Genomic DNA, 22461 nt, shown 5'->3' with positions numbered 1-22461 from the left:
TATGCCACGTTGCTTTACTCATTCACTTGGCCAATGGCTGCCCGCTTCAGGAGAGGAATGAGGTTTGACGATGTGGGCTGTCGCCACACAGAAGCAGCGCCGGGTCATGCTAATAAAATGTGACTTTTTTTTAGCTGCTGCTGCCGCCATGCTAACTTCCCAGCTTTTCTACCAAACTGTGTTTAGCGTCTTCATCGATGCTACTGTCTCCAGTTCAAAGGAAGGTGGAGGGAGCTGTCGGAACAGCCTGTGATGGTTTTGTTTTGTTTAGCCAGTCTGCACAGTAAACACACCCAACAAGTGACACACCGGAAAAGAATGAGCCTGCATACTATCAGATCCAACTTTTTTCAAAGTCTACATCAAGTATGTGTGTTTGTGCCGTGTAACACAGCAAGATATATTTGGGGGGTTTTTTTGTACTCGTAGCCTGCAGCAAGAGGACTTTTGCTTCATAAATAGCAATTAGACAATCAATCAGTCTTCATCCCAGACAAAAGGCCTTTGAAAACAACCACACCTTGTCTTTTTTTTTTTTTAAACTAAATACGTATTGTGGTGCATCAAACAGCAGGTAGACTGTGACAGTAGAGCGTGACGACTCCCAGATACCGCAGCAGCTTCGTCCCTCGGCTCCGCATCCACCAAAGTGTCTCTTGTCTCATCCCTGCCGTCAGGTTTACACCCGACTTCACCTCGTCTCGAGTGATCCGGGAGCTGAAGCTGGTGACATGCGGGGGCTCTGAGTTCGTCTTCGTCCTGAACGCCTCCTTGCCCTACCACATGTTGGCCACGTGTGCAGAGATCCTGCCCAGGCCGAGCTGGGAGCTGCAGCTCTACATCGTCGTGTCTCTCATCATGAGGTGAGCATTGCTCTGCACACAACATGCAGTCAGGCCTCCCTTTGGCAACTGGTTCGTGTCTGACGTTTTTATTTTTTTCTTGCAGTTCCATGTTTCTGTTGGTGATCGCCACAGCCTACCTGGAGGCTCAGAGCATATGGGAGCCTTTCAAGAGGAGAGTTTCTGTGGAATCCAATTCAACGCTGGAGACTGGGAGACCCTTTAATCTCAGGGACATTGGGCAAATTCACAGTGACTCCAAGTAAGTGGCCAGACAGACATACACAGCCGTAATGAAAAATCTCATCAGCGTGAAATGAATTTTTAATGACTAATATCTAGAGTGATAAAAATTTAAACAGCAGTTGTGACCTGTGCAGCTGGAGCTTCCCTTTAAAGTCAATAATTAGTCAGAGTTTCCACCCTTTTTGCTGGACGGTTTGAGCAACAAGTCACGCAGGAGTCTTTGTTGACTCTTTGCTTCGAGTGTCCTCACATTCTCAGGTCACACACAAACGTTTCTGTAGGCCAATGAAAAGGATTGACTTTGTTTCTTTATAGCTGCACTCATGGGGGGTTAAAGATGCTTATGATTGTTTTCCTGGTGGTAGAAGCCAAACTCCTTTCAGACTCGATAATGTGTGCGTGCGGATCTGCTCACATGCAGTGGTGTTCATACATTCACAACGTCTTAGAAGGAAGAGGCAGGTTTTCTCTGACCTTGCTTTGAGCTAGCTACTTTCCTGCTTCTTTGTATTCCTCGCTAGTTTTTTATTTTGAATTCCATTTGGATGCCTTTTTAGTAATTAAAATGGAATACTGTGTTTTAGTCAACTTTCAGTGATTTGACAGGTGTAATTTAGTAATAAATTGGAGCAATCACATCACTGACAGCAGCTATAATGATTTCCTCGTGGTGGCAAAAACAAAAGAGCAGGAGTTTGGGGCAAAATTAGACTGAATAATGACTGAATGTATGAGATGGAGAGATTCGGAAAGAGAAGCTGAGCCGACTTCTCCATTCACACTCAGGTTGAACGACTACAGCGACTCGCAGCAGAGCTCCAGAGGGTTATACACGTCCAACAACGGAGCGGCGCGCGGCGGTGGGCGACAGAACAACAGCCGCACCCTCTCAGACCCCGACGGCCACGACAAGAGGTCCAGGATCGGCTTCGGCCGCCCATCTATGCAAGCGACCTCCTCTCCGCTGACCAAAGGAAGTTTGAACTCGGGCCCCGACGGTCTCTCCGGCGCCTGCCAGTTGACCAACCGAAAAGCTCGCAACCACAGCAAACAGCAGCTGGACCTCCAGAGTCCAGCTTTAGCGGGGCCGTCGGCCCCTCAGAGAAACCTGTGTGCCGAGGATGCCGAGTATAACAGCCTGGTAGGAGCCATGGACAATGACCTGGACCGTCCAGACTCACTCAGCACTGAAACTGTACAGGAGCCTAGCTCTCAGTCCATACAACACAAAGGTAAGCCAGCACGGGTTTTCATCAGCGCAGGGGGTGTGAGACAGGGCCGTTAGGAGAGTTTTACATGTTTGGTATGGTTTGCAGTGTTGGAGTCCAAAGGGAAGCTGCGGGGCAAAACAAAAGCCCAGAGAAAGAAGGAAGAAAAAGAGAAAAAGTTAACTGTGAAGACTCAGGGAGACGAGCTCAGAGACACCCTGGTTGATAATGACGACAGCTCCTCCACCACCACAGAGACCTCCAACCCGGATGTGGAAACAAACATCAAAGAGGTACGGAGAAGTCAGCTTGTCCAGTTCACAACTCTTTGTCTTTCTGCATCTTCTAAAGACACTTTTTTTTTCTTTTTTCCAGGAACCCGTAAAAAAGAAAGGGAGGACAGCAGCCAGCGGAAAGGTTAAAGAAGAAACTTCAAATTTCCTCAACAAACCCAAACCTAAGAAACAAGTGGCCACAAAGAAAGAGAGCCCAGCAGAGAAATCCAGGTTTTAAAAATCTGCTTTTTAAAATTGTTCTTTTAAATTTTTTTATTGTCCATTCTCTGCTTGACAACCCTTCCTTGTTCCCAGTTCTCTGGAGCTGCCATATGTAACGCCGCTGGAGAACAAACAGCGCAAGAGCTTCACGCCCAAAGCTCTGCACACACTCACCAACATCCCAAAGACCAGACCCCTTCCCAAGCAGAGACGTGAGTCTCCTCAAGCGCCGTCCCTTCCCCTGTCGTCGGACGCGGCGCGTGACGAGCTTTGCTTTGTTTTAGCTGCGGAGGGGAAGCAGGAGGAGGGCCGCCCCTCTCATTTTGCCAAGCCGCTGTCCAGCGGCAGCTCCGTGCCGGAGCTCGGCCACAGCAGCAGCTCCGAAGGCGAAAAGGAGTTTGCTTCTCCAGAGTGGGACGTCCCCATATCCAAAAACAGCATCCGTGAGTTCAGCCCCAAAGCCGTTGTGCGCCGTGCTTTAGTGCTATGGACCGTCCAACGAGACTCCTCTCTCTCCTGTTCCTCACACACCAGCTGACAGTCTGCAGCAGATCTCTATCCAGACCATGAATGCAGATCCATTCCTGAAGAGATCGGTGTCAGCCGGGACCTACTCCCCCCCTCCGACCTCCCCCAGTTTACTGACCCGGGGAACTTACAGCAGCGTGCTGAACAGCAGCAGGTATTCTGATATTCTCAAATATAACTCTGCGTTTGTGCACTAAACTCCCCAAGGTTGTGATGAACCAGGAAACTTCAACATCTTAGAAATTGAGAATTCTTTCATGTACTTAGCTTCACCTTTTTCTGTCACATGCCCGGTTATTTTATTAAACTTTGCTAAGTTGGAGGGTGTAAACTAATACATCTGAACAAACTGAATAGTGACACTCAAACTAGTAGTAATGGAAAAAAGGAAACTTAAGATACTCCTTTTGTTCAGCTAAATATTATCAATGGTTGGTGAATCATGGTGTTCCTCAGAGCACTGTTCTAGAGGCCCAATATTTCCTGTCTTTATTAATCATCCCTTTTTTATTTCAAACAGAAAGCTTTCGATATCTAAATAATCCAGCAAACAGGAGCAGATATGACAGATTACATAACTGTGGTTGAAAAGAGGAGGAGGGACTTCTTACAGTCATATTGCCATGTTGTAACTCTTTAACATATTGAGGTAAATAGTAACACAAAGGCAGACTTGACAGACCAGAAATGATTGCTGAAAGGTTGTAGTTGGTTTCTGATGAAAGGAAATATTTTCTCTTGTTTTGGGTGAGACTTCACTCTTGGCGTTCCTCAAGGCTCTGCCCACTATATTTGCTTTCACCAGTTCAACAGTCATACCTATCCACAATGTCAGTTTATTTGTTATGTATCAGGTGAAGTAGGTTTTAGCTCTGAGGAATGCTGGTTTTTGTACTGATCGGAAGTGTTTTTTACAGTGAGGGACTCCAGAAGAAAGCTCCTGGTAACAAGCTTCCCTCACCTTCTCCACTCCCGGGTAAAAATGGAAACCCCACCTTTGCTGCAGTTGCTGCTGGTTATGACAAAAGCCCAGGTAAATATGCCACAAGCAGGAGCAGCAGCTTCGTTACGGCGGTCTTTTCACAGTTTGTGTTTGGTCCTCAGGGGGCTCCGGCCCAGGTAAAAGTGACAGCCAAGGAAAGAGTCTGGCACACATGACCTCAGTGGAAAGTGACAGCTCCGACAGGTAATGTGGGAAAATAGCTCTGATCTACACACCAGGTGACAGTTTACCCGTCCCCACTGACTGAATCCCAGCGTGGGTTTGTTCTCTTCCAGCTCTGGATTGTGGAGTCCGCTCGACACAGCCAGTAGTCCCAGCTACCACTCTGTCAACTCCTTCTCCGCGTTCGGGCCAAACAACTCCTTCAACCTGACGGGAGGTAATTTATCACTGCGGCTCGGGGTCTGGACCGGGCGGCGACAAAATGCAGGAAATAACTGCTGCGGCAGGCTTCTCGTCGACTAAACGCCACGTCTCGGTTCAGTTTTCAGCGGAATGAATCAGCCGAAGACGTCGGAGCCTCAGCAGAGCTGGTCTGAGTTCACCTCGGTTACCAGCTCCTCCATCTGGGACATGCAGAGCAGTGACCCGCTGCACTCCTGGCCCAGCAGCTCCAGCTCGCCTACTGCCCAAACTGCAGTAAGACCCGCACCGCACCGCACCGCACCGCACCGCACCGCACCGCACCGCACCGCACCGCACCGCACCGGCCAAAACACACCGTCAGTGAGATGTACATGAATGTAACTTTACCGCCCAACCTGAACAGAATTAGGTTTGTTTAAGCAGCTCTCCAATCAGTTAACAGCCGAGCTCTGACACTGCGCCAGAAAATCCTCCTCAAACTGCTGCACGTGGAACATTTAACTACACAAAGCTAACACGACAACAAACATGTTTAAAAATAGTTAATTTTCAGACCCGAGCCTCGAACAGCAAGCAGTGAGCTCTAGGTGTCGTCAACATGACCTGCGAATAAGAGTCACCGTTGAATGGTTGCAGTATTTGTTTTTGGTAAATTTCAAATTGACACATGAAATTTTACATCTTTTTTTTTCTCAAACTCATTTTGTTTCACTATTTAATTTCATGTTTTTAAACTTGCAGACAGCTCATCTTCCCCTTGTTTTTATTTCTCTAAAGAAAACTGAAATTACAGTGAATAATATACCGTAATATTGATTTATCAAAAGTCAAAGGATCAAGAATAAATCAAATCAAGAATCACTCAGATCAGTAAGGTTTTTAATGTGCCCAAATTGAAAAAGGCACAGAGATGACGGTTTTATTTTTTTAAAACATTAATCTCAGAGGTGTAATAGTGAAGCTAAAGTTTCAGCTGAATTTCAGTTAAAATTCCAGAAATTAAGCTGAATTTTTGAATAGTATGTAATAGTAAATAGAAAAAGATGAAACCGATATTCTGAAGAAAGCAAAGACGTCGTCGTCGTCGTGATTCTGCTGGCGGCCGTCCTCGCCGCTGTGCCGTCAACATGTGTCTCTGTGTTCTTGCAGTCACTCCTGGGGAACGCCTCCAGCCCGTGGTCCACCACCACGCCCTTCGGCAGCTCCATCTGGTCAACAAGTGCAGATTCGGCCTTAAACCCCTTCTCTCCGACGACCAGCTCGGCGGGGCTGACCGACCTGGTGGGCGGGTCCGCCCAGCCGCCGCCGTCCCCGTCCGCGGAGATGGGTCGTCCGTACATCCCGTGGAACATGTGGCGCCACCCGTGGAGCAGGCGCAGCTCCGAACCCTGGCCCAGCTCCTCCGACAACGGCAACTAGAACGATGCCCTGCGGAAACCGCGCGTGCCCTCCCAATCAAATTGTTTTCAAATGAGAGAATCCCAACAGGAATTGACCCACGGCGTTGAATTACCAACCCTGCATTTTGATCTCTCCAGCTTATTATCCTTTAATGGTTGAAGAAATGCTTTTTTTTTTTTTTTTAAATCTGTTTTAGCAGATTCCTCTAAATTCAAAATGTTGTTAGCATGTTCTATGCTAAGACCAGTGCAGTTTGTCACTGTACAAAATGTTCATCTTCATGGCCTTCTGAGTCAAAGTTCAGTGTTGATGTTGAAAACACAAACTAATTCGAGCTATGATTCCCTGTTTTTCATAATTTTGATTCCTTTTATTGACGTTAAAAAAGAAACAAAAAACTAAATGCTTTGAAAATTCACACCCGAAACCATTGTACCAGGTTTTTATGTAGCATCTGACTTGACTTGCGATTTTTTTCTTTTTTTTTTTTTTTTTTTGTTGCTTCACAGCAAAATTTCCCAAAAGCTTTCAGAATTGGTCTTGGTGTTTAATTTTTCCTTTTCATATTATTTCATAAAGTGACCCTACACTTATTAAAAAGCCTTTTGAGGCAATGATTCGGTTGAACAATCAGAAAAGTCATTTTGAGGTTGGTATTGGATGCCTCTGTTTGTCTGCAAATTTAAATAAAAATAAAAATGAGCAGAATGTCTGGATGTGTGCTTTGTTCACCTCTCGGTAAGCTGGAGGAGCGTCCAGCGTTTCTTCTGTCCAGCTGTTTTGAAGCAATGAACTCAAAGTATCGCCGCTGTCGCTGGTTTATCCACCACTCACTTTCAGTGAGAGACCGGTGATGCTGCTCGCCTCAACACTTCATCAGCATCAAGTACACTAAAAAATACTGAAAAACATGCTGGAGGAAGACGACTGTTGAGCAACATTTCGTTTGGAATTGTGTTTATTTGTTAAACACAACTTCACACTTGACATACAACTGAGCTGACATTTACAAGACGTGCCAGGCTGGTTGTTAGTTTTCTACAACTCTGAGACCTCAGTGGAGGGCTGTTGTGCTCACCGCCCCCTCATGATGGCTAATGTTACCGTTTTGCTGCCCCCTTGTGGCTCAGGGAAAGACCAACCTTTTCCTCCGGTCACCAAACTTTACTTGGTGCAGGGCTGTCTGAGGGACGCCATGAGCAGCTGGCTGAACTTGGCCACGTCACATTTAGTCAGGACGGACACGCTGTGACTCTTGTTGAGCACGTTGGTGCGGTCCAGCGCCATCATGCCGCGGCCGATGGCGCCCTGCAGCTCCACGCGGACGGGACACGAGATGCTCTCCGTGACCAGGCCGCCGTCGATGCAGGCCGCCATGGCGTAGGCGTCGTAGGAGACGAAGAGGGGTCCGAAGAACACGTCTCTTTTGTTCTTCAGGGAGGTTTGGGAGTAGGCCGAGCACTGGGACGTGATCGTCTTCATGAAGCGCGCCGCAGGAGCGTCCTGGTTGATCAGCTCCTCGAAGAACTCCTGCCAATCAGGGATGCCGGTGTGAAGCGACACCCTCATGGTGCGTGGTCGTATGGTCGTTTGGAAGGCTTCACCTTACCCACGGAAGTCCGTTTCTGCAGGAGAATTCCCATGATGCAACGTAAGTGGGGCAGAGGTATTCTTCCAGAACGACGTAGGCAGACTCTGGATCCATTGCGAAGTTGAACTCGGCACAAAGGGTCACGTTCCCTTTCCCTGCGGCGACACGACGGCGCGTTACTCAGAGTGTGAGAGCAAACCCTCGCTGTCGCCTGCAGCTGTTACCTTCCATGTTGCCACCCATGATGTACAGCTCCCTCAGCTTCTGGGGAAAACCCGGGTCCAGCCTGACAGCCAGGGCCAGATTGGTGAGCGGGCCGAGTGCCACCAGGGAGACCTACGAAAACCAGCAAATCCCGTCACACGCACAATAAGCTTGTACTGTCGACGAAATAGAAAAATGCTATAGTGATGACTGTTTTCTACTGGGAATAAGATCGGATCAGTGAGCTTTGCAGTCCATGGCGGGTCTGCAGCGAGTCCATTTATGACAATCTGCTCTGTGCTGTCTGTCTGTGTCTCTTCCTCTGTCCCCTAACCTCAGCTGGAACAGCAGAAAGTGTATGACATGTGAATACTTCTGACAGATTTCCAAGACATCAACCATTTAAAGTGTTTTTTTTTTTTTTTTTACCTGGTTCTGGTTCTCAGACACTAATCTGATCATTGCGTTGACTGCGTGCTCTTTCTGGATCTTCTTCTCCCACTCTGGATCTTTGTCTTGGAGTACATCCCCGAGTCCGTCGCCGCCAAAGTGGTCGCTGAATGGGTTGCCGGCTCCAACCAGAGGACCAGCAGAGCCACGAAACACTGGAATCTGCAAGGATCAGGACATTACAGCTGATGAGTTGGCCACAGCCAAGTCTTGGTGGTGTGCTCTCCTGTGAGTTCACATTTATTTCAGCCGGGCCAAAGCGTGGTGTAATGCCACACACCTCACTGCGCTCACAGACGGACAGCACCCTCAGGACGTTCTGACACACGTTGTCCAATGCTGCGTTCCCAAACGTGCAGGTGATTCCCAGGATCTCAACCTCTGGCGCCACCAAGGCCATCATTATAGCCTGAGCATCATCAATCCCGCAGTCTGTGTCGATGATCACCAGCTTCTTTCCCATGATGCTCTGCAAAACACTGGACAGTCAGCTTGCATCACAGCAAACCTCTGCTGATTGTTATGTTTGACCTGTTAACCTTTCTTTCACTGAAGCAGTGAGACTGTAGACCCATACCCGACTGAGCGCAAACACCCAAAAAGTTAGATAAGCACTGTCAATGTACAAGAAGTAAAGGATACCTCCTGGAAAGAGACACTCAAGAACCATAACGGGACGCAGATGAGACACATAATGGCCACAAAGACACAAACCAGCAAAAGCAAGATGCAGAAAATAACTGAAGTACGGCACAGAAAGTTGACCGATTGACAACCAGCAGCATGAGAGAGACCACAGACCTGAGCAGAAATCCAAAAACACAATGAAATCAGAACAGAAAAGACGACGAATCTCTATTCAGCTCCTGATAACATTCACTCTAACTGGAGGGTCACTTCAGACGCTTTCAGCCAGTCTGACATTAACTGGGATTGACCGTTGCACCCTGGTGAGATCTTAGGGCTCCTTTATTGACAAAGAATGTTTACTTGTGAAAGGCGGGTGGGTGTGGAGGGACAGGGGCTATATTATTATCTCCCCTTAAGACTCAAGTAAATGTTGCTTGTTAAATGCAAAAAAAAAAAAAAAAAAAAAACTGGGTAAAGCTGCTAAAAGTTAGAAGTTCTCCAAAAGATGTTTTGGTGCTTAGTTGAGCTTCTACAACCATCTGGGAGTGTCAGGTTTTTCTTATTGGCTCATTGTTTTATTAATAATGAATATTATTATTGTGGTTACAATGAAAATCGTGAACATGTTTTCATGCGGGGTTGTATATAAACTCACTGACATAATCCCTAAAAGGCTGACTTGCTCGCAGCTCTTCTACTTTCACAAATATGAAAATAATATTAGACAAATGACTGAACAGGACTATGTCTGTTTAGCTGCTTTTAACAGAAACTGAAGAAAAAAACTCCCAATCAACTGATTGCATGAAGGCTGCACACTACACAACACATTTATCATATTTATATTATCATTTGGTATGAACATGCACAATATACTCCAGACTAAGCTACAATGCTTTATGTTTTAGTGCATTATGCATACTCAAAAAATTCCAAATGAAAGAATTTTAATTATTAAAGAAAAGTGTGATCAACTACAACAATTTTAAGTTTTTCAATGAACTTTTCAAAACACGCAGCCCAGTATCAAGATGGAAATAAACTGTATAGATAATCTATACTATGTAGTGTGATTTAAAACAAAAATATTGTGACATCTGCTGTTTCACTGAAAGCTCAATGCACAAAATACATCAGTGCACAAATCACAATACATTAACCACAAATCATTTTTGGTAAGGCTGGATTTTCTCGGTTATTCAACAATATATCATATTTCTCCCGTAAGACTTGTAAAGAGAATTAATGATAACTATCCCCCCAAAAAAATATTTGCAATAATTATATTACTAAGACGTTTGAGGTTTTTTTTTGGTATCATTTATATCACTGATTGTCAACAAATACAGAATTAGTTATGTGATATATGTTGATATATATTCAAATTAATATACGTTTTTCTTTTGTATCTGTCTTGGTTTTTCATCCTTTCTATACTTTGTACGTGTTTTGAGATGTCTGGAATGAAATAAACTATAATGAAATAAGTGATAAAAATACTTTTTAATAAAGTTATCTCAAACTGAGGCGTGAAACAAGACGTTGAATCATATTTAAATGTGTGCCTTTGGTCATAGAAAGAGATATCTGACTTTCTATTCACAAAAATAGAGACTATGCAATCACACTAGGTATGTTTCGTGAACGCGTCATGTGATTCCGTTGTCTGCATAAATGTCCACACCAGAAACCACCCCGAGTTCACCATAGCAGGTGGCTTTTTATCGCTGTTCATGCATTTGATTTGCATTGAAGAAGTTTAGAGGAGTGTATCTGTTGATTGTCTTCAGTAAAGAGAAAAGTAGGATCGCCTCACCTTCCGCCAGAGGGGTAAAGTTTATATACGAAGCGCGGCCCCCGCTGTGACTGGCTACACTACCCGACACGGGTGAGACACGCCGATTACAATTAATCAAGTTCATATAAATTCATGATTTCAGTGAATTTGAATACAAACAATAGATACACTGTGTATTTATTTTTGTGTATTCGCCGTTTTACTTTTTTAAAAATTCTGTCTGAGTAACAATGTTCACGTCCATGTTTTTTTCGCCCCCCTGGTGGAGAATGAGAATGGTTCAGTCCAGTCAGGAAGAAGATGCAGGTCAGGAGGACGACGTCTCTGGATTATTATTGGGATTGTTACTATCGCTCGCTTTCCCCCTAACATGCCCGAGGCTTCCCTTGCAGCGGCGCGGGGTTAGCTTTGTCCATCCCGGTGTGTGGAGGTGAGATGAGAAGCGTAACGCGGCGGGCGGCTGGGCGTGTGAGCATCGGCTGAGAAGAGCTGCAGCCTCCCAGGTGAAAGGATGGTCCACCTTCGGTTGAATCCCACGGCTAGGCGGCTAGCAGCAGCAGCAGCAGCAGCAGCAGCAGCATCCCCCCTCTCATATCACTTCACATCAGCTCTGAGAGCTACAGCAGGGACAGTCGAGGCTTTGACTTTGTGAGCCATTGGGGGGGTTTAAAGAGTGAGTGGTCCCAGGGCACAAACCTGGAAAAAGGCCCTCCTTATAATCTCATCCTGGTTTTTAAACAGAACACACAAGTGAAAGGCCATTTAATGGTGTTTTGTTTTTATTTGTCTATTAATGTTTTATAACACAATACATCTCAGTGTGGTCTCCTTGTGTATCTCTTTGGGTCGTTAATCCTTCGTTTTTATAGGATTTAGTGTGAATAATAACAATGATAATATTAAAATCATAATTGATGATGATGCACAATGCCAATAATGTGAGTCAGTAGTTTTTACAAAATACAAAGATATTGAACAATATATCAGTGAAACAACACTGAGAGGCATACTGTAATATTATAAAACTGTCAAACATTCTAAAATTCCTGTTTTGCAATGATAAAGCACCTAACAATGTACCCTATTAAGTATCCTATTATACCAGACTATAAGCTGCATTTGCTTATAAATCACACTGGTGAAAAAATGAGTAGGATAATATAACATTCACACATTGCACTGGTGTAGAGACAGTATTACGGTCCAGTAACATCTCTATTATTTTCCATCATTACTGTAACAGCTTACCATCTTTTCTCAGACCTAGTTAGCTATCTTTCTGCTTTGTCTTCCATTAATCTTCAGTTGAATTTTGCAGCATTGCATGTTTTCTTTTGGTGACATTTCATTTGATGCTGTAGCGACATTCAGCCGTCTAACAGTAACATCTATTGACGGTATTGATGCGTGCATTTTGCCATCTCAGCCTCTTCTTAATAAAAGTGACACGAGGAGGCAAAGTGGACTTGTACTCTGTAAAATACAATACGATATTTAAGTGCAGAGTATACCAATTCTCAACATGAGAAATGATCCCAAATGAAACAGACCAGTTTAGTAAATATTTCCTTTCAAATTGAGATTGTCCACCATAAAAAAGATATTCAGTTTGTCGGTGCAGGTGACATCAGGAAACACAGTTTCCTGTCATTTCAGTGATCATGGCCAACATGTGGCACTGAGCATAGACTGGTGACTCCATAGAGAAGAATTAATTCATGTGTTTCTGTTTCCCTGCATCTCCAGAAAAGACGGCTAGCTCCTCCTCCTCCTCGTGTTCAGCCTCACCCGGTTCTGAAACCCGTCATCTCTGTGGCCGTCCGATGCCGAACACGTCGGAAGGTCAGGGAGCAAACCTGTCCGGGCCGGCGGGGCCGTCGGGCCTGCAGAGGCCCGCCGACGGGGAGGTGGAACATGGGCTTCTCAGCTCCCTTGCCCGGGACGCCGTGAGAATGAGGCGGGCTTCTAGTGCGGAGCTGCACCTGCCCTGGACCTGCCCCGTCACGCACTCACGGGAGAAGTTCTACACGGTGTGCTCCGACTACGCCCTGCTCAACCAGGCGGCCTCCGTGTACCGCCCCCCTAATGCAGCCAGGGACGCTTCCTCTGTGAAGAAGCAGGAAGACGGGCCTCCCAAACACAAGTCCAAACCTCCGGCCGACTTCGGCGCCTGTCAGACCGGAGGGGCCCACGTGGGATCAGACGTGGACTGTGACATGGAAGAAGTGACCTCTGGTCACCACAAGCCCATCCTGGCCTGGGAGATCGACACGACAGACTTCAACGCAGTGTTAACCAGAAAAATAAGAACAAGTAAGAAACGCCAGAGCCTCAAGCTGTCGTTAAGCTCTTTGATGTTGTTTTACACTTTAATCCTTCATCCAGTCTGTAATCATTTCCTCTTCTTGTTACTGAATAACACTACGTTTCAGGCAACGGTAAAAAAAGCAGCAGCAAGAAGATGAAGTCGTCCGACAGGCCCAGTCGCAACCTGCAGGACGTTCCCGCTCACGCCTCGCTGGAGGAGATCAAACAGAGGAAAGTGCTTGACCTCCGAAGATGGTAATTTAATATTTTAACTCACAATGAACTGACTGAGCCTCACATTGGACTGCGATCAACCACAGGCTGCGATCAATAACAGACTGTGATCAACCACGGCTGGTTTCCATCCGGGCGGATCGTGGGAACGCACATTAAGCTGGATCATCTGTGGAGCAGTCGCTGCTTTTCCATCTTGACTGATACACAATTTATTATGCCTTCTGTTGCATCTGTGATGCTCAGCTCAGCAAAATGTTGAGGCTATTTTGAATCAATATACTTTTGTAAGTCTTTAAAGGACGTCAAACGTAACAAGTATTGACACTTTGCAGCTTGATTAAAGTAAGAATGTATTTGCATTATCATGAAAAGCATGCAGGAAGCGTTGGTGTTGATGCTCTGTTGGACTAAAGGAGAGGTTCTGGCCTCGAATCGACACGCCACTCAGATGATTCTCGTTTCAGGTACTGCATCAGTCGGCCTCAGTACAAGACTTCCTGTGGCATCTCCTCCCTGGTGTCCTGCTGGAACTTCCTATACAGCACTCTGGGTGCGGGGAGGTGAGCGGATGCTGCCGCCTCAGATTTTGCTCATTAAATATTAAGATTAGGAGTGTTTTAATGTCTTTTAACACATGAATATAATTCCCCTGCCAGTCTCCCACCCATCTCTCAAGAGGAGGCGCTGCATATTCTGGGTTTCCAGCCGCCGTTTGAAGAAATCAAGTTTGGCCCCTTCACTGGAAACGCCACCCTGATGCGGTACAAATGCTGCTCCTTCTCGTGTTTTCAGATTGAAAAGAGGGTCTGTCTGCAGTCTGTGAATGTTTTCCTTTCAGGTGGTTCAGACAGATCAATGACAACTTCAGAGTGCGAGGCTGCTCCTACATTCTGTACAAGCCGCACGGGAAGCACAAAACTGCCGGAGAAACAGGCGAGTCTCTGAGCCGCGGCCTCTGCTCACAAAGACCCCGGGAACAAAGCCATGAGCTTCTTTTCTCCCTGCAGCCGAAGGAGCGTTGATGAAACTGACACACGGGCTGAAGGACGAGTCCATGGCCTACATCTACCACTGTCAGAACCACTACTTCTGCCCTGTGGGCTTCGAAGCCACGCCACTCAAAGCCGCAAAGGCTTACAGGTACGTCTCCGGAGTGCTTATTAACGTGGTCGTCATCCTTTCCTGTCCAGGGGTCTGCGCTCTGCGGCTCTGCAGCCACATGTGGGTCTTCAGTCAATCTGTAGCGGCTCCGTGAAGCTTTCACAATATGAATCTATCATGCGTAAACATTTGAATACTTTCACTAAAGAATTGTCACTCTCGATTCAAAAGGGATTAAAAAAAAGGTACAAGTGAAACTAAAACCACAAAAAACGGGGGGGGGGGGGATTTTAGTGAATGGCTTAAAAAAAACAAATGTTTAGAATTTCTAAAAGAAGAAAATGCAGACAAAACTACTTGAAAAGAGGTAAAATGGTTAAAATTGCTAAACTTGAAAATTGTCTATGAAAAATGCTTAAAAAGAGGAACGAAACTGTTAAAAGGTAGAAAAATGGGTCAGATTGTTAGAAAATGTTCATTATCATGAACTGAAGTTAAAAAAACCTCAAATAAATCATTAGATGTACTTTTTGTTTGTGCATCAAAACTATTATGAAACTTCCTGAGCAGCATTGGCCTCATTTTAAAGGTTCAATGTGCTTTGTGGCTCCACATCAACTTGATTTGTGCTTAAAGTCATGAAAATGGCTCTTTTGATCGTAAAGGTTGTAGAACCCTGGTCTAGAAGTGATGCTATCTTTTGCACATTTCACAAGAAACCTTTGTAACCACTCAAGACATTCCTCTTCAAATTATAAGAAACAAATTCAAGCAGTAAAAATTGAGGTCGGTGAACTAACAGCATGTTTCTCTGGTTTACTGATTGTTCTTGTGTATTCAGGGGTCCTCTACCCACAAATGAAATGGAGTACTGGATCTTAATCGGAGAACCCAGCAGAAAACACCCGGCGATACACTGCAAAAAGTAGGCTGCTGTTCTGAGTTCGTTTCTTTCTGCCGTCTGGTGTCTTGAGCCGTTATGCAGAAAGTTCTCCGTTTAGGTGGCTGGACATCGTGACTGACCTGAACACACAGAACCCGGAGTACCTGGACATCCGCCACACGGAGAGGGGGATCCAACGACGCAAGACCAAAAAGGTTCCTCTTTGTGCCCGTCGTCCTTCCCGCGCCGTCAGGCCGTCGCGCCGCTAAGACGTGTTTTTGTCTGAAGGTCGGGGGGAACCTGCACTGCATCATGGCCTTCCAGAGGGTGAACTGGCAGAAGCTCGGGCCCTGGGCGCTGAACCTGGAGAACCTGCGGCACGACTACCACCACTCGGCCGCCGAGCGCGGCCACGGGAGCGCGGCGGAGGACGGCGAGGAGAGGGCCTCGTCCAAGCGGCTGGCCCACCTGGGACGGTCACAGAGCATGGGGAGTCAGAAGGACAGCAGCTGGAAACGCCTGTCCAACACCGCCGATTACAGACAGCGGAGCTCGCCGGACAGCGACCTGGAGGAGGACATGACAGACTGAAGCGGCCCGCCGCGTCAGCTCAGCGGAGAGACTCTTTTCCAGATGTGTTTGGTGTTTTTTCTGTCCGACAAATGTCCGGAAAATACCAAAACCTCCTTTTTGTTTTAGGCCAGAATTCAAAAACCTTCTGGTCACACACACACGGTTTTGGAGTGACGGGACACTGTAGTTCACTGTCGTCGGCGGAGTGTTTGTCGGGGACTGTTGTAATGAAGAAACATGCCAGCAGATTCTAGGACTTTTTTTTTTTCTCTTTTTGACGGCAAAAGTATCAGAAAACATCACTGCCCTGTTTTCAGATGGCGTCATGTTGGCTCGAGGCTCTTCAGTCCATTGCACCAAATGTTTGAGTTTGTCAGTCAGAATCTGTCCTGCAGCTTCTCGTTTACCCTTTTCTCCATCAGTAGCATCTGCAAACGTCACACCAGCCTCTCTGAGCTCTTACCGAGGCTCCTCAGTGCGCCGCGTCAAATCACTGCATGATGTAGCAGTGGGTGCAGCTTTAACGCAACTGTTCACATGACTTTAGATACATGTCCATCCAATGAAGTAGATATCTCAACTTGTATATTGGAGGGCAACAACAATCTTATTTTTATAACGTATGCACAAAACAACAACAAAAAAAAATTTGATAGGTTTAGCAAACTTTAAATGAGGATAAAGTGCGGACGAATATCAGGCTGTGTTTGAATAATTCTTCAACCGAGAGCTCAGGAAGCCCGTTGCAGATGACAAGTTTAGACAAAGCTGTGGCCTCTAAGAAACAATTAAGGAGTCAGGTGTTGAATTACAGGCTCATTGTTCTTGAAAGAAAGATGTTTTATAAGGTGGCCTCTCACAATAAAAGCAGATTGCAGTGGAGACAAGCTAGTAACAGTGAACCAAGGGGGCTGCCATAGTTTTAAGATAATCACAGACTGAGAAAAGAAGCCTCTCGACTTCATGTAGCAAGCACAAAAACCATAAACCACTGGTACTTGGAGGGCATTGACAGCACTACCCTCAGACATGAACTCTGAACGACACGACGCGACCCCGCCTCTCTTTCGTTGTACAGGTACAGTCAGTGGGCTTGTTTCTTCGCCTGGCTAGTGGGTAGATCAGTGGCGATGCCGTGCAGTCAAAGTGTTGTAAAAGCAGCTGACATTTTATGCGTGCGTGTGTGTGTGTGTGTTTGCTTTGTGAATCCTCCAATAAAACAGGTGCCCAGATCAGTGTTTGCCACACCGGGTGGGCCACCAACAAACACACTGACGTTTCTACAAAAATCTGACCATCTGCTTGAATTTGGTGTTTTTGGAGAAGTAGAAAACATGTCAAGTCCAGTTTGTGTTTCGGCCCCACGTTCATTTCAAGCTTCTGAACCCAGATATGTAAACACACACTGCAGTCAATCAAAATGCTGATTGATGTTCCAAGGCGGGCGGTCGCCACACAATGACCACAGGAGTCAAACTTAGCTAGTTTCATTTATTTTCTCCCTCGCAGCATCATTGTAAACATCTGCAAAATTAAAAAAACCCTCCCAGCAGTGATAAAATAAAATAACTTAGCTTACAAACAACAGACACGGATCTTCAGGAGAAGAGATGACGGCAGGAGTTTCTTATTTAAAGAAATGGGCAATAAAAAAAAAATCCTTTTTGAAACTCAAATTGTTTCTTCTCGACCTAAACAGAACATTATTAAACCAAAGTCTCTCAAATGTAACCGTCCCTAATGTGACCTTTTCGATCTTCGACTCAAATACAAAGTCTTTTTTTTAGATTTTTAACTTGTTGATTCGGTTGTAGGGCAATCGTTTGGCTCACACTTCGCGTCATCACCTTTCAGGTGTTGCCTCAACCACGCAATGTCAGCTGGACGCACGAAGCAGCAGCCACCTGTCGGACAAACACACACTCTTCAGAGAAAAGGCTTTTCAGAGCAGAAGGACACTTGGAGAGCAGCGGGGTTTTACCTATCAGTCCAACACCCTGCTTGATCCACTTGTGGCTCAAGTCCGGTAACCACGCGGCTGGCTTTCCAGACAGCCACCTTTTGGAAAATGAAACAAAAAAGCTGAAAGGATAGCAAAAACGAGAGAGAAATATGCCCCTATCAGGCTCAGTGAGCTGCGATTAACTTCAGAAACGTAATATTCTTGTTTTACGACGCAGGTGCACATGTTGCTTCAGGTTTGATAGCAACAGATGTTTTTTATCTCCGTTTTTAATTCAAAATTAAAAAAACAAAAACAAACCAAGACGTCTCATATTCTCCGTAACTGCGGTGTCGAAGGTCAGCTGGGAATCATGAGAGAAAAGCACGTTCAGAGATGACTTGATTGTGCTCTAAAGTCTGTCACTATAGAGCACTTCCTCCCTGCTCAGTGGACACTTTAATCAAATTACTCCTGATTATGCTTACCGGCGTACAAAAGCCCACATTTCAAGGCTGACTCTACTTGTTTTCCCAGAAATGGAACAGAAATACAACATCAGGGTTGAACTTGCCTGGAACGTAGATGAAAAGGGTGAAGAAGCAGTAAATAACTTAAAAGAAAAGTTATTTTGATCCCTTTTTTTTTGAAGTACTGAACAAAGATTTAAATGTGTGATTTATCCTTCAACAAGAGAAATAAGCAGCTTGAGCAAACCAAACCAGAAACCTTCAGTTTTCTGTATGTACGATAGGTTATATCGTATCAACACTTCAACATTCAGGACAACCTTGATTACAAAAAAATGCAGGTCATGCTCACCCCAGCTTCGTGTCCCATGCATCCCATTTGTTGGGGTACGCCACCCAGGTCATCTCTGGGGGCAGCAGCGACTGGGCGGCGTCCAGCAGTGGCTCCACCACGTCGGGAGGACAGCAGTTGACTCCCACGGCCAGCAGCTGCTTGGATCTGCAGGCCATCTGCACGGCGTCTGTGAACAGGCTGCCGTCCGCTATCGTCTTGTGATCCTGGCGGCGACAGAGCCGTTGAGTGACGCAGTGCAGAGCGGGCAGGTAACCGGTCGTGCTGTTCACCGGTGGCAGTTACCCCGCAGGAGAAGGACATCCAGGCTTCGCTGCTCGGAAACTCTCGCAGCACCTCCACCAGAGCCTGGCACTCTTTGATGCTTGGGATCGTCTCGAAAGCGATAACGTCGGCTCCTGCGTCTACCAAGCACTCGATGTGCGGCCGATGAAAATCCTTCAGCCTCTTCGGAGAGGAAAGGAACAGATTACCACCAAAAATGTGACAGAGGCATACAGTAAATCCCCTTCTTTCACCGTAACAAGCGAAGGCAATATTCTGAAGTGAATTACAAGTGTTTCAAGTGAAATTTTTTTTTCCAGGTCTGATAGAGATGTCCTGCAATCAGCTGCTGTGTAACGGAGGCCGAGTCCAAAACTAAAACAAATCCATAAAAACATAATCAATTCAAGATATTACACATCCTGCAGATGTGTGGCACAAGCTTCAGTTAAACACATAATTTACCATACCTTCTCTTTTTACTCCATAACTATTGTAGGTTATTGACGTTTATGTCTTTTCTTGAACAGAATTATTGATATTCGGCTGTTTGGAGGCTCTGGGAGTTGTAGAAACTCCCAGAAACACCGTTTTTACATAGGGACAGTCACATTGTGTAAAACTGATAAAGGTTCACTTCATTTCTGAGCAATAAATGGAAAAACAGTCTTAAACCTGTGTGATTTTGTTAAACCTTAGAAGCTAAGGCGTTTTTTTTTTGTTGTTTTTGTTTTTGTTTTTTTTTTGGGGGGGGGGGGGGGAATTTAACAGTAGTTTCCTAATGTATTGGAATGGAAGGCTATTTCAAACTGCAGGCTTGAATACATACCTCCACAGGTTATCTCAAACTTGCAGCACTAGTTACACAGAGGTCTACAAAGCCCCTGTCTGACTGAGATGACACACAGGACTTTATACAACATCTCAGACCGTTCACAGGCTTCACTGCTTCCCCTCAGAAGTTGCAGGACTTTGCTGATTTTGGACTTGAATTTTGAACATTATGAAAAAAAGAAAAATTCAAATTAGCTTCATAGATTCAGCAGGATTTCCACGGCAGGTCTCAAACCTTGTCAGTGTGGTTTACGTACATTAGAAAGAGTAAGAAATGAGCCATCAGCAGAACTACTGTCATAAGGTTTGTGACGGCACTGAAAAACTCATCTGGGACTAGCACGGAGTTCAGCTAGTTTGGCTGTTTGCATTGAACGATCCATAAATGACATGAAAGCATAGAGGAGCAGACTGTATTCAGACTAGGCTGAAATGGAACACAGAACTGGCTAATGCAGGCTCGTATGAAAAGGCGTCCTTCAACGTCAGTGGCAGTACTGAGAAATGAATGGACAACATGGGAAGATGACGGGATGATGAGATTGTGACGTTTATTATTCTGAAGCTCTATGAAATAAAACTTTATTATGTGAAACTTCATAAATATGCTACGGCCTTTTTAATGTTTTCAATTTATAAGTTATAGTATACGTACTGGCAGCCCATTTCTCACACTCACTTCAACAGTCAACCTCGCTGCATACGTGCCCTTGTACTCTGAGCCGTTAGCCAGGTGGGCGCCATACGGTCCCACAGATCCCGCCACGAACGCAGACTTTCTCCATTCTAAGAAGACAGACAAACACAGGGAAGCAGCACTGCAGCATGCAGTCACACGAGCATCAAAAACAAACTCCAGGCAGAACTTACTCAAGTCAGACCTCTTCTCCGCCGCCTCTTTGGCCAGATAAACTCCAGACATCAACAGCTTTCTGCTATCGCCTACGCTCAGGCCCAGGTGGCTGACAAACCCCGGGATGCTGGCCTGGTACGTGGCTGTGGTGATAATGTCGGCTCCACTGATGATGAACCTGAGCATATGAAGCACATTTAAAAAATGACAATCACTGATAATGTTGATTTCTCTTAAAAGTCGTCCAATCCAATCTTTTGCAAAAGCTTACCTGTCGTGCATCTCTTTTATAAGGTCAGGATTCGAGAACAGAAACCTGGCGCTCCACAGCATGTCTCCCTACATTTGACACAGACACACACACAATCCGGGCCTGTCTGTGTGAAGTTTGCATGTTCTCCCCGTGTATGTCTGTGTGTTTCCTCCCACTGTCAAAAACATGCATGCAAGGTTAACCAGTGACCGATTTGTCCTTTGATGTGAATGTGCGTGTGTGTAACCACACACAGAAACACAGAGAGACAACCATTTTCTGGAGAGCTGAGAGACGGCTGTGGCTCATGTTGCAGGTTTGATTTCCCCTCTACCTACATATCAAAGTATCCTTGAGCAAGACACTCCACCTCAAATTCCCCGGATGCCTGAGTGCCTTGGATGCAGTTGCTTCCATTGATGTGTGAGTGTGTGCATAATTGGCTGAATGTGATTGACAATTGTAAAATGCTTAGAGGGTTGCCCAAGCACTGGAAATGCATTATATAAGTGAAATTGCAGAAATGCGGTCCTGCATGTCTGTCTGCTCCAGCACACCTCAATCTAAGGTTGATGCCATCTTCAGGCTTGTAAAAAAAACATAAAAGCCCAACGAGGAGCCCTTTATTTTATGACAGATCAACAAGCACATAATCAACCCAACAAGGCCAGCTCATTGCAATCAGTGTGGCAGCACAGTCACCAGCGACTTAAAAAAACTGAATTGCACTTACGATTTTAAAACTAGTTTTGCTTACGCTGAGGCGTGCCAATCGTTTATGGAGTTTCCTGCCTCTGATTTGTGCTTTACTCCTTTAGAACTTCAATGACATGCACTTACATACCATCACAATTAATTGTGCAACTGTTGTTGGAATAACAGTGTCACGTGAGCAAAAGAGCGCCCATAACACCTGTCACACTTTGCAGTGCAGGGCACGTGAACAACACAGAACATACAAAAAGAGAACTAGCGTTGAATTGTGAATCCTAGGAGTCAGGGTGAGACAGGTGACTGTTTATTTCACCTCCGCTCGGGGTTCTTCCGCTTCCAGCTCTGTTCCTAACCCGCCATCCAGAATCAGAGGCTGGTCCTCACGTAGGCGCTCTCTCAGGCAGGAAGCAGAACTCATTGTAAGGATGTTGCTCCTCTAGGTACTGCTTCTCCTACTCCTACTTCGGCTTGCTTGAATTTAAACACATGGCATTGTCACGTGACATAATTTTTCCGGGTGAAAAGAGGGTCAAATGGTGCGTTCAGGGCCACTCGGAAACATTTTCTTGTTTCGCTGAGTGGCCTCTGCAGTACCACTGGACCGCCACTAGATGGCATATTACACTGAACTACACCGTAACAGAAATCATGAAATATTGGCCAGTTTTAAATTGTGAAGACTGCAGTGAAATCAGCGTAAAACAAAATACCTGGAATCAATTCACACAAAAGCAAAAAAATAAAATAAAATTAATTAATTAATTAATTAATTAAGTTATGATTCGTGTGAAATGCGCAAATAATAAGTGTCATTGCATTGCTCTTTGGTTGATTTTGCTGTACTATTTAGAGTCCCTATCATTACAGTAAGAACTCATCTGTACAAAAGTCGTCAGTATAATTATAATTTGAGT

General features: G+C 45.4%; 4 protein-coding genes across 8 annotated transcripts in view; 2 read left to right on the top strand and 2 right to left on the bottom strand.

The window, feature by feature from the left end:
• tmem131 (transmembrane protein 131) overlaps positions 1-6802 on the top strand; it is a 29024-nt gene extending 22222 nt beyond the window's left edge. The window contains exons 29-41 of the mRNA XM_030082990.1: positions 678-863; positions 949-1104; positions 1875-2320; positions 2405-2589; positions 2672-2802; positions 2887-3005; positions 3078-3236; positions 3328-3475; positions 4239-4354; positions 4426-4507; positions 4600-4703; positions 4809-4963; positions 5840-6802. Coding sequence (XP_029938850.1) covers positions 678-863; positions 949-1104; positions 1875-2320; positions 2405-2589; positions 2672-2802; positions 2887-3005; positions 3078-3236; positions 3328-3475; positions 4239-4354; positions 4426-4507; positions 4600-4703; positions 4809-4963; positions 5840-6109 — 2257 coding nt within the window. The 3' untranslated portion in view covers positions 6110-6802. The remainder of the gene's footprint in view (positions 1-677; positions 864-948; positions 1105-1874; positions 2321-2404; positions 2590-2671; positions 2803-2886; positions 3006-3077; positions 3237-3327; positions 3476-4238; positions 4355-4425; positions 4508-4599; positions 4704-4808; positions 4964-5839) is intronic.
• A 210-nt stretch (positions 6803-7012) lies between these two features.
• On the bottom strand, positions 7013-10827 carry LOC115381530 (inosine-uridine preferring nucleoside hydrolase). 2 transcript variants are annotated; one of them, XM_030082991.1, is made up of 6 exons: positions 10783-10827; positions 8617-8805; positions 8316-8498; positions 7907-8018; positions 7701-7837; positions 7256-7621 (listed from the first exon to the last, which is right to left on the bottom strand). In XM_030082991.1, the coding sequence occupies exons 2-6, from the start codon at positions 8797-8799 to the stop codon at positions 7256-7258; spliced, it is 981 nt and encodes a 326-aa protein (XP_029938851.1). In that variant the 5' UTR covers positions 8800-8805; positions 10783-10827. The 2 variants fall into 2 exon arrangements, with proteins under 2 accessions (XP_029938852.1, XP_029938851.1); XM_030082992.1 differs by lacking the exon at positions 10783-10827 and having other exon boundaries at positions 7013-7621; positions 8617-8801.
• A 233-nt stretch (positions 10828-11060) lies between these two features.
• LOC115381343 (basic immunoglobulin-like variable motif-containing protein) lies at positions 11061-17533 on the top strand. Its single transcript, XM_030082640.1, has 10 exons — positions 11061-11267; positions 12511-13077; positions 13197-13326; positions 13773-13868; positions 13965-14069; positions 14147-14241; positions 14316-14448; positions 15251-15334; positions 15411-15507; positions 15581-17533. The coding sequence occupies exons 2-10, from the start codon at positions 12588-12590 to the stop codon at positions 15881-15883; spliced, it is 1533 nt and encodes a 510-aa protein (XP_029938500.1). The 5' UTR covers positions 11061-11267; positions 12511-12587; the 3' UTR covers positions 15884-17533.
• A 117-nt stretch (positions 17534-17650) lies between these two features.
• Positions 17651-22036, bottom strand: LOC115381345 (homocysteine S-methyltransferase 1). 4 transcript variants are annotated; one of them, XR_003930417.1, is made up of 9 exons: positions 21861-22036; positions 20852-20919; positions 20598-20758; positions 20407-20513; positions 18915-19076; positions 18630-18835; positions 18296-18381; positions 17847-18171; positions 17698-17769 (listed from the first exon to the last, which is right to left on the bottom strand). XR_003930417.1 is itself a non-coding variant. In XM_030082642.1 (8 exons), exons 1-8 carry the CDS (start codon positions 21963-21965, stop codon positions 17657-17659), a joined length of 999 nt encoding a protein of 332 aa, XP_029938502.1. In that variant the 5' UTR covers positions 21966-22036; the 3' UTR covers positions 17651-17656. The 4 variants fall into 4 exon arrangements, 2 of the variants coding, with proteins under 2 accessions (XP_029938502.1, XP_029938503.1); XM_030082642.1 differs by lacking the exon at positions 18296-18381 and having other exon boundaries at positions 17651-17769; positions 17847-17923; XM_030082643.1 differs by lacking the exon at positions 18296-18381 and having other exon boundaries at positions 17651-17769; positions 17847-17923; positions 20852-21008; positions 21861-21992.
• Between the last annotated feature and the right edge of the window lie 425 nt (positions 22037-22461).

Source organism: Salarias fasciatus, chromosome 23, assembly GCF_902148845.1.
Source record: "Salarias fasciatus chromosome 23, fSalaFa1.1, whole genome shotgun sequence".
Taxonomy (NCBI): Eukaryota; Metazoa; Chordata; class Actinopteri; order Blenniiformes; family Blenniidae; genus Salarias; species Salarias fasciatus.
This window is presented reverse-complemented; position numbering and strand designations above follow the sequence as displayed.

What these genes read in the sequence shown, in the direction of transcription:
- LOC115381530 (XM_030082991.1), bottom strand. Translation starts at nt 8,799, where the DNA reads ATGGGAAAGAAGCTGGTGATCATCGACACAGACTGCGGGATTGATGAT. An exon ending in CCGTCTGTGAGCGCAGTGAG is followed by an intron (nt 8,499 to 8,616) that starts GTGTGTGGCATT and finishes TGATCCTTGCAG; the next exon opens with ATTCCAGTGTTTCGTGGCTC. An exon ending in CATGGGTGGCAACATGGAAG is followed by an intron (nt 7,838 to 7,906) that starts GTAACAGCTGCA and finishes GTGTCGCCGCAG; the next exon opens with GGAAAGGGAACGTGACCCTT.
- LOC115381343 (XM_030082640.1), top strand. Translation starts at nt 12,588, where the DNA reads ATGCCGAACACGTCGGAAGGTCAGGGAGCAAACCTGTCCGGGCCGGCG. An exon ending in GTGCTTGACCTCCGAAGATG is followed by an intron (nt 13,327 to 13,772) that starts GTAATTTAATAT and finishes TTCTCGTTTCAG; the next exon opens with GTACTGCATCAGTCGGCCTC. An exon ending in CAAAACTGCCGGAGAAACAG is followed by an intron (nt 14,242 to 14,315) that starts GCGAGTCTCTGA and finishes TTCTCCCTGCAG; the next exon opens with CCGAAGGAGCGTTGATGAAA.
- LOC115381345 (XM_030082642.1), bottom strand. Translation starts at nt 21,965, where the DNA reads ATGAGTTCTGCTTCCTGCCTGAGAGAGCGCCTACGTGAGGACCAGCCT. An exon ending in GCATGGGACACGAAGCTGGG is followed by an intron (nt 17,924 to 18,629) that starts GTGAGCATGACC and finishes ATTTTCCAAAAG; the next exon opens with GTGGCTGTCTGGAAAGCCAG. An exon ending in GCAGGGTGTTGGACTGATAG is followed by an intron (nt 17,770 to 17,846) that starts GTAAAACCCCGC and finishes TTTGTCCGACAG; the next exon opens with GTGGCTGCTGCTTCGTGCGT.